The 9,666-nt window shown below is 38.4% G+C and overlaps 2 protein-coding genes across 2 annotated transcripts; one reads left to right on the top strand and one right to left on the bottom strand.

The window, feature by feature from the left end:
- Positions 1 to 901: 901 nt before the first annotated feature.
- On the bottom strand, positions 902 to 5,109 carry LOC121992643. Its single transcript, XM_042547144.1, has 6 exons — positions 4,975 to 5,109; positions 4,171 to 4,368; positions 3,986 to 4,083; positions 2,596 to 3,901; positions 2,341 to 2,487; positions 902 to 1,557 (listed from the first exon to the last, which is right to left on the bottom strand). The coding sequence occupies exons 3-6, from the start codon at positions 4,034 to 4,036 to the stop codon at positions 1,073 to 1,075; spliced, it is 1,989 nt and encodes a 662-aa protein (XP_042403078.1). The 5' UTR covers positions 4,037 to 4,083; positions 4,171 to 4,368; positions 4,975 to 5,109; the 3' UTR covers positions 902 to 1,072.
- Positions 5,110 to 7,014: 1,905 nt separating this feature from the next.
- On the top strand, positions 7,015 to 8,803 carry LOC121991107 (GDSL esterase/lipase At1g28600-like). Its single transcript, XM_042545130.1, has 5 exons — positions 7,015 to 7,290; positions 7,383 to 7,596; positions 7,674 to 7,822; positions 7,921 to 8,197; positions 8,327 to 8,803. Exons 1-5 carry the CDS (start codon positions 7,078 to 7,080, stop codon positions 8,557 to 8,559), a joined length of 1,086 nt encoding a protein of 361 aa, XP_042401064.1. The 5' UTR covers positions 7,015 to 7,077; the 3' UTR covers positions 8,560 to 8,803.
- Positions 8,804 to 9,666: the final 863 nt, after the last annotated feature.

The raw sequence follows: 9,666 nt of genomic DNA, 5'->3' as shown, positions 1-9,666 counted from the left end.
AAAATCAATAAATTGTTATAAGTTTATGTATTATATAAATTTAATATTGATTTTCATCAAAATTTAAATTCCAAATATTAGTTAATTATTAGTTTTGAATTTATTTAGAAAACATTTAAATATATAAAAAATATATATTTTCAATTAATTATGAGTAATTACAAGTCTAGGAGATTTAGAAATTTTCATTAGACAAGTAATTGATAAATAATGCATGGATATATCAAAATAACAATTATTTAATACATTAAGACGTTATCTCACAATAATAAAATTCCATAATTAAAAACAACTAATAAAAAATTTAGAATAATGAATAAACCAAATTAATTAGAAACATTAGACATAAATTATTCATTTTCATCCTCACCTGAATCACTAAGAGAGTTGTTCTGTACCTAATTTAATTTCAACCTAATTTAATTTGAAAAGAGCCTTAAGGCGTAGACATCGTTTGGTATCTGTTTGGTATCTAAATGATAGACTTACATTAATGAGCAAAAGTTTGAGTTGCGACTACGACAAATAACCTTTTCATATAAGATGTAGCTTAGTACCTAATTCATATTTTGCATTACTAAAAAGATACAATAATAACAACAATCAAATTTTATTCCACAAAGTGAAATCAGTTATATGTATCTTTTTACGCTATTGAACTCTATCTCTTAATATATTATCATCTATATTTAAATAAATTTTATCTTATTTTATTATTACTAATTATTTTCTTTTAATATGCCTTTTTTTTTCATTTGATATGCATCACTATGAAGATGGAAAGTGAAAAGTAAAGTTTAAAAGGTGAAAAAAAAATGTGTATATATATATCAAAAGTTTTCCATGTTATTTTATTTTTCTCATAAAGGCGAAATGTAAACTCTTGCTCTGTATCTCTTATTCTGAAGAAGCAATTCTCGTTCTTCAACTTGAAGGCAACAAAACTACCAAAAGGTATTTTAATTCTATCAACTGTCTCAGCCCGTGAACTAACTACAATGTAGTAAGTTTCCAAATTTGACTGAAAGAAGTACAATGTTTTCTAATTTATTACTGAAATTGAATCGCCATCTTATTTCCTTGAAGTGACAGACTGTTGATGCCTGCCCTTTGATCTGTCCATTCTGCTCCTCTCTCCGTGGCTGCTGCTTGCTCTCCTGTAGGTGTTCCTTTCTCTTCCAGAGCTCTGGCTCACTCGAGATGTCAATTGTTTCCGCGAGACCCGGGCATTGCTCCCAAGTGTGTGCAAGGTCACCTCCCGTCCCTTCCGAGGATCAATGGGATTCTTATTCAGGTAGGCTATCTTAGGTAGGATGCTGCAAATGGTTTTACGAAGCCTTTCTTCACCAAAATTGCTCAGAACTGGATTACCAATCAGGTTGAGAGCCAAGAGAGAGCTGTCATTAGCAACAAGTTGAGCCAAGGCCTTTGCTGTGGTTATCTTGTTGAAGCTCAAGTCCAGAACTTTTAGCTTCAGAAGTCGGTGGAGACCCTCAATGTAGCTGATCTTATTCCCAGCTAAATAGAGCTCTTTTACCAGTGTGTCATTTGGAAATCCTGAAATTTAGACATTGGATTATATTCCTATCCTAGTTAAATCATAAATGTACACGACTAAAAAGTAGTTGAAATAATTGAAGAACCATAATTATACGAGAAGATAACAAGTTTGACACTATAAATCTAGGTTTTATTAAACATAAATCAGTAATTCAAGTTTCAAATTTATTAGAGTATAATTTTACTCCCCAAGAAGCTATCTGAATAAGTGAATCTGAGTAGAAGAACAAAAGCATCATTGTCTTTTGATGGACGTCATTGTGACGAATCAATGAGCATTCATTACCATAATGGCTTCAATCACTAATGGACATTCTCCTTAAGGGATCAATTCCTGGCGAGCGTATGCCCTCGAAAAAAAATCTCTCCCATACTCTAGCCACTTGGGTGGTCGGTTATAAGCTGACTCTGTGATTTACCTCCCTTTATATAACGTAGGACGTGCTATGAGAGGTGTCTGGCGTGGGCGTAATCACTTTACACTACAACTAATGGGCATTCTCCTTGAAAGAACCACGATTGTTTCTTGCACTAGCCAATGTTCAAATTCTCCTAAACCTAAATCCCACATTTAAGAAAACCTACCACAATAACAAAAAGGGAAAGCTGAGATTTTAAGAATGCATCTAACAACTGGCGATCAACATAATCAAAGTAGTGGAAAGTAATTTAAATTTAGTCAGCATAATACCAAGTGATAAATTCTCTAGCACTATTTTTAGCATTAAAATGGAGGAATTGAGTCTAATAATTTAAAAGGCAAGACTTCATATTGCTTACCATGACCGATCCGTGAGATTCTGTTGTAGCTGAGATTAAGAACCCGCAGCCTTATAAGCTCTTTGAGTCCCTCAATTGTTGTAATTTTGTTCTTGGACAAGTCAAGTGTAAGGAGATTCTTTGGGAGGCTTCCTGAGGGAATGTGGGCTGCAGAAATAGGAAATAGATCAATATATGAATGTCTAACAAATGTTCTATATCAGAACACATAAGATCTATAATTTAACAGTTTGAGATGGAGTTGTTTGTTCATACCTATCATATTGCCAGATAAGTTAACTGATCGAAGACTACTGAAGGCTGCAATTACTGGAATAGTTTTCAAACTCAGACCAGAAATGTGAGCCATATGGGGAAAGGAACACGATGGTTGGAAGATGTAGCTGCCCTCCATTATATCCTTTACTGTTGGCCTGCTGGTTTGAGTTTGTTTCTTTCCTGAGATTTCTTCAACCTCAAGAATATTTGTATATGAGGTTGCCTCTTCTGCTGGTTCATCATTCTGATAGCTGTCTATTGGATACGATGAACCATCTCCCAGACTCTGAACCCAAGCATCAACTCTATCCAAGGTAGAACACTCTGAATGAAAAGCAGTCCAACGATTCTGAGACCATAAGCCATCTGCAGTTGTAATTTCTGATAGCTTCATTTTTGGCTTGTTATCCATTTCAAAACATGACCTTGACTCAAGTACATCGGAACAATAGCCACCACCAATTTTAGAGGTATCATTGATGGAAATCCTCTGTGATGCTGTCATCCTAGGGTTGTGGAAATTATTATGGCTCAACAGAAAAAGACTCGACCAAAGTTTTGCACTCCTCGACGGGAGCACCTGGGATGAATAGCTCTTCTTTAGAATTGCCCTATCTGCACTGAAGGATGTCATTACTGATTTTGGACTTCCAGGGATAGCATTTGTTGCTTCACTGCCAACAGTCTCACACATGTTGAGAACAGCATCTGAAAAGTGGGTCGTGGTAGGGGATCCAGCAAATCTCTTTGTCTCAATGTAGGAGCATGAACGTTTAAGACACAGAGACCCACGCAATATTTCTGTTCGTCCAATGCCAGGATCACTAACATGACCATTGTAGGTAATCATTTCAGAAGCAGTGTCTTTAAGCAAACTGCTATCTGAACCATCAATATTCAGCTCTTCGTTGACACTTCCTAAATTGAGTTCAGGCTTGTCTACCTCTAATGCTTGAAGATCAAAGTCAGAGAAATCTTTCCTCAGAGATAAACTATCCTCGTGCTCATCACCTCCCTCATAAGCTGCTTCAGCACCAGGTTCAGTTTGCTCAAATTTGAGATTTTTTGTATCACCCATTTTGGTTTGTGCATTCTCCACAGGGCTCTTGCCCTGAGTTGTCAACAGCAGCATAGACTCTCTGATATTTGCTACCTCCACAGAACTATGGGCCAGTTGATCAGCATGATTGGGTTCAGCAAAAGCAATTCCTACTACAGAATTCTGGACAAGTTGATGAACTTGTTCTTCAGGGTTAACTCTTAAATCTCCACACTTATAGGCAATTTTGGATCTTTTCTTTTCCTGCAGAATATTAAACAAATACTTGAGAACAGAATCATGTCAAAAAAGGCACTAAGAACAAAATCCAGAACGATTGGTTCTTACCTTGGAGTTCTTTCTAGCAAAAAGTGCTGAGAAACAACTAGTTATTGCCATCTTCAAGGACAGTAATTGATCTGAGTAATGCAATCTATAGTGAAATCCTGACAAGTTGCGATTTTTCAGTGAGAAATCAGCTACCAAAATCTCTAGCGATCAACAAACACCTTACTGCATGAAGGGGTCTCTACCGTTGCAGGAGTTAGCCGTTGTCAAGAGGAGATCCTTTCACCATGCAATGGAAAGGCCAAACAAGAAGAATGGAAACCTCAATGCAACGGGGAGGCAACTGAGCATTCTTTAGATCCCACACCTTCCTCGAGGTGCAAGGGCATGGAACCCCAGGGGCGGCCAGATTGATGACAACTCCTGAAATATCAATTTGTATCCTGTGAGGAAAAAGATACGTGAGATCTCGTAGAAATTCCAATAAAACAAAGAAATAAACTAGCTTTTGCGGGACTCCTTTGTCATTTTCAGTGTTTAGGAATAAAACATTCAAACGGGAGACACCAAACCGAAGAAATAAGGCAGACAATAACAACACTCCACCCTTATGCGATCTATATTAAGAAAAAGGAGTTGAGAAGAAGAAAGGGAGATCTGATCGAAGAAAACACACGGAACGAAAGATCTTTTCCCCTAATTTTATCTTAACAACTAAAAACATCAACAATTCCCTCGAGTCCGACCAGAGGCAGAAGATTAACAAAAAAATAAGCACGGAATTAATTAGGAAATTCATATACAATAAGAATTCACAAACCCCATGGAAAAAGGTTCCTTTCCCAATGCCATCATTCTTGAGACAGAAAAAAGAGCAAACACCTTCGTTTCCTATTCGTCCCCACCCGAAACAAACGTAAGAACCACAGAACTGAAGACAGAAAGTGGAAAAAATTCCGGCATTCTTTCGTTCGATGACACGAACAATTGGCCAAAGACCTACCTTAAACTTTCTCGACGAATAAACCCCCAGAGAAAAATGGAATTACCTGCAACGAAATCGTTCGTGTGCGAGCGGGACAGACGCAGAACGCCACCGAGCGGAGGTCGAAAGCTAGCGAGAAAGAACTCAACGGTAAAGGAATCTCCGTCAGCCGCGGCGGTGGAACGGCGAGGTGATGCGAGTGTACGGAGGAAGGGTTGGCGATCGAGGGCCAGTATAAATAGTCGATCGAGGTGAACCGGGATCCGATTAGGAATAAATCGGATTAAAATTTTAAATATATTTCATAATTTTAAAATTTAAGAATTCGAATTAATTCTTTGACCAAACTCATTTTTTTTTAAAAAAAATAAGAATTCGAATTATATTTGTTTCTATTATCGATACTATGCGTGTAAACATGATAAGTTTGAAGTCTGCCCTGTCCATGCGAGGCTGGCTTCCATCAGATTCGAACAGCCAATTGTGACTCGAGAGTCAATTGAGTTAGGCCACAATTGACTAGTTTACTTGTATTTTTTTATGGGTAATGTAGATATTGAACGTTTCGAACCATTAAATTTTGAAGTCATCGACTTAATCCACTATCAAGGTGAATCTGACCCCTCTCAATGATGTGTGGTGGTTAGATATAAGATATTATTGTATAAAATTTTGATATTGAAATTTAGTGTGTTTGAATATGTCTTCTTTCATGTCTTGTCATCTGCATTAATGGTTAGTAGTTATCCGTAATTTATCTTCTCCGTATTAATTTAGAGACGGATTGAGGGCTAGTGAATCATCTTTTTTCTACACAATGTGAATCCGAGAATGATAATCTTGGTGAACGACCCAATCTCAATATCAGGAGTAGTTCAAATTTTGAATTTTGAATCCTAATTATATGGAAACCATTCTACCTCTTACCATGGTACTATCTCTAGGGATATAAGTTTATTTGTATTTTTTTTTTTTGTTAATTTAGATATCTAACCTTTGAAATGACGAGTTTGGTAAATTTAGAAGTGCAAATAATTGCTCACCTTTTAGGGATGTCAAGTCAGGTGGATTGAATTATGTGGAAAATAAATTTATAAAAATTCTTAATCCAATCCTAAATTGAACTTAATATAATCTGAAATCCTTAAATCCAAACTTGATCAACCCAAATTCAACCCGAATAATTTGATTAAAAATAAATTTTTTCGACTAATTTTTCTATAATTTTTTTTATTTTTATGTAAATACTCATTATCATATTAACATTAATATTCATATACACAAAAACATCTTAATTTTTAAAATAAAATTTTATTTAACACTCAAAATCCACTAAAATATCAATTTGAAATTCAACCGGATCAATCTAAATTCAATTACAAACCCTCCGATTCGAATTTAAAAGCATCTAATTCGAATCTGATTTTTTTTAAGATTAATTTAGGTAGAATCATGAGACCGAATTCATTTTATTGACACTCATATAATAAATAACCCCCGGGATTATAATGTAATGATAAGATATCCAGACTATTATCTAGATATCCAATGGATGTCAAATTTCTTAGCGTATTATTGTATATGATTGAAGTGTTATGCCAACGATATTTTATTTTATTTTTATAAATTAATGTGATAAATATATTTGTTTTTAGTCCAGTTATTTAACTAAGGATATAAATAAATCAAATCACTTATAAATTATTCATTCGATAAAACTTCGTTTAAGGAAATTCATTAAAATAAGTAAATCAATCTCAAATTTTATAATACTCGACTTAGTTTCTGAATATATTCGTTAATAAATTCATAAATTAATTTTTAAATAAAAAAATAATAATTGTACTATTAAATTTATAGAATCCGAGTCGATCTAATTACACCCCTATATCTAACCGTGCTGTTTTTCGTTTTAACTCAAGTCTTGGTAATTAAAAGTTAAAACACACCCACACATAATAAATTCATAAAAAAACAATCTCAGCACGTGGAGCCAAAAAAAAAAGTCTCCATGGTTAGGCCAATTCCATCTTCACATTTATTATTTAACAATTTTTAAATTTTTAAAAATGTCCTTTAAAATTTTGTATTATAGTGCACAAATAAAATTTTAAAAGGTGTTTAGGGATATTTGGAAAATCAGAAGCAAGAGAAGGCAGCGGCAGCGATGGGGAAGCCGTTCTTCTTCCTCTTCCTCTTCCTCCTCTGCTTCTTCCCCTCCCATCCTGCCTCCGCTCAGCACTACAACGCCCTCTTCAACTTCGGTGACTCCCTCTCTGACACCGGAAACGTCGTCCTCGCAGGCCTCCCCTACGGCATGACCTACTTCGGCCACCATACCGGCCGCTGCTCCGACGGTCGCCTCGTCATTGATTTCATGGTGAATCCCCAACCCATCCCCCTTTTTATTTTTTTTTTTACCCTTTCCCCTCTTTCTGATGGCTCTCCCTTCTCGATCTGCTTCCACTAGCCGAAGGGATCGGACTGCCGCACCTGCCGCCCAGCACCGCCAACAACACGAACTTCCACCGCGGCGCAAACTTCGCCTTCATTGCCGCCCCGGCCTTGCCCTTCGACTTCTTCCACCAGCGCGGCCTCAGCCATGGGCTCCATGTGAATGCCTCCATCCACGAGCAGATCGATCAGTTCCAGAAGTTGCTCCCTTCCATTTGCGGCTCGCCCCAAGGTCTCGCCACTCGCGCTATCTCTCTCCCCAGCGACGATCGAACTGTCTTCCTCATTCCTGTAAGATTCCTTTTGCAGATTGCAAGGATTTCTTGAGCAAATCGCTTCTGGTCGTCGGCGAGTTCGGAGGTAACGACTACAACACCGGCCTCTTCGGCGGATGGTCGATCACTAAAGTGACCTCCTTCGTGCCCCATGTCACGCGAGTTGTCGCCGACGGCATCGAAGTAATCAAAATCCGTTTCTCTTTCTTTTTTCATAGCTGAAATGCGTCGATATCGAAATTTCCAGACTGTGAAAACTGAAGTTTATTATTGACGGACAGAGATTGATCGGCCTCGGCGCGGTGGATCTCATCGTGCCTTCTGTGCTGCCAGTCGGCTGCTTCCCCCTCTACCTCACGCTCTCCGACTCCTCCGATCCGGCAGAGTACGGCCCCCGGACTGGTTGCCTGAGGAAGTTCAATGCCCTGGCTTGGTACCACAACGCCGATCTCCGGCGGCAGCTCGACCAGCTCGGGAAGAAGTACCCGGCCGTCTCGATCCGTTACGCTGATTTCTACGCCCAGATCTTCGATTTTGTCACCAATCCTCTCAAATACGGTGGGTTCTGGAACCTTCCCCTCTACCTCTCTCCTCTATTTGTTAAAAAGATTTATAATGCATTTTATTTTATATAATTTTATTTTGTGACTAGCACAAGCTGCCTTGACTCTGTTTGGAACTGAACAGGATTTAAAGCTGGAGCCCTGAGGACCTGCTGTGGAGCTCCCGGAATGAGTAAATACAACTTCAATCTGGAAGCCAAGTGCGACCAAAATGGCTCGACCGTGTGCTCCGACATCTCGGCCCATGTGAGCTGGGACGGGATCCACATGACGGAGACCGCGCACCGCATCATCGCCCGAGGGTGGCTCAGTGGCCCCTACGTCAACCCTCCAATTTTGAGCTCCCCTGCCAGCTAAATCAATGAACATGATTCTTCGATAGGATTGAGTCTTGTGCTTTACTTGGCTCGATCAATTACTTAGTTGGAGTGATACTTGTGATAGTTTCTGATACATAGGTGGTCTAGTCCATTCGACATAGAGATCTCTACGAAAGACTAAATAGGTTTTCATCCTCATCCAGTCTTATGAGAGAAGCTTGTGATGCCGATTTCACTGTACGCATATACTTATGATGATTCTTTATTGTCTTAGCCTTCAACAACGATTCTTCCAGACTAGAGGAGTTAGAGTTGACTACTCTACTTCGTCTTCAACCTCATTATGATTAGAATTTGGAAGGAGCTAGGGTGATGCCGGTTGATCAACATTGTTCCACTGTTTGACAAGATCGGATCTTCTGGATCGTAAAGTGCGGTCCAAAAGATGGATCATTTCATTCATAGGTGGATAGGTGGAAATTCATGGACTCTATTTGTATATGGAAATTCATGCAGGTGGGGTCCATGAGATCCCACCTATCAACAACCCTTGGTCCAAGAGCGGATCAAGGGTTGCAGTCCAGAGGATCTCGATTATTGTTTGATCGTATTCTGTTCACGGTTATCAATAAAATAATCAATCTTATAATATAATTTTGATTATATTACAATGAAAATTATATCCTACCAAACCTAGTCTTTAGAGTTGATCGGATGAATATTTACATATAAAAATAAATAAAAGTAACCCCGGCTAAAGCCTACGTAGACTAGACATTAACCTCTTTCCGCCCTTGTCCATGTGGGCTGTCGTGTTCGCATGCGGGCTATCAAAAGTGTGAGCCTACACGTATGGGGTTATATCGGCCTGTTGTCTATTAAAAGCATGGGTCTATAAGCCGCATCGTTTAACAGAAGTGTGGCGTTGATGTTGTACATTTGACGGGTCTATAAGCCGCATCGTTTAACAGAAGTGTGGCGTTGATGTTGTACATTTGACGCCCCAGGAAAGTCACACCAAGTCACATCTGTTGTGGTTGGCTTTGTTCGTGATAGTAGCAACCTTATGTTGAAGTTGCAACCGTCAGTAAAGGCCAGATTTATAAGTCGTAGAGGTTCGCTTAACAAAGATATTCTCGGTTTG

The sequence above is a fragment of the Zingiber officinale genome, chromosome 6B (assembly GCF_018446385.1).
Source record: "Zingiber officinale cultivar Zhangliang chromosome 6B, Zo_v1.1, whole genome shotgun sequence".
NCBI lineage: Eukaryota > Viridiplantae > Streptophyta > Magnoliopsida > Zingiberales > Zingiberaceae > Zingiber > Zingiber officinale.
The sequence above is the reverse complement of the archived record's forward strand: the minus strand, read 5'-3'. Positions and strand labels throughout refer to the sequence as shown.

Coding starts and splice junctions, on each gene's coding strand:
- LOC121992643 (XM_042547144.1), bottom strand. CDS start 4,036: ATGGCAATAACTAGTTGTTTCTCAGCACTTTTTGCTAGAAAGAACTCC. Junction 2,488..2,595: donor CTTATCTGGCAATATGATAG/GTATGAACAAAC, acceptor CTATTTCTGCAG/CCCACATTCCCTCAGGAAGC. Junction 1,558..2,340: donor AATCTCACGGATCGGTCATG/GTAAGCAATATG, acceptor TCTAAATTTCAG/GATTTCCAAATGACACACTG.
- LOC121991107 (XM_042545130.1), top strand. CDS start 7,078: ATGGGGAAGCCGTTCTTCTTCCTCTTCCTCTTCCTCCTCTGCTTCTTC. Junction 7,291..7,382: donor GCCTCGTCATTGATTTCATG/GTGAATCCCCAA, acceptor CTTCCACTAGCC/GAAGGGATCGGACTGCCGCA. Junction 8,198..8,326: donor CACCAATCCTCTCAAATACG/GTGGGTTCTGGA, acceptor GGAACTGAACAG/GATTTAAAGCTGGAGCCCTG.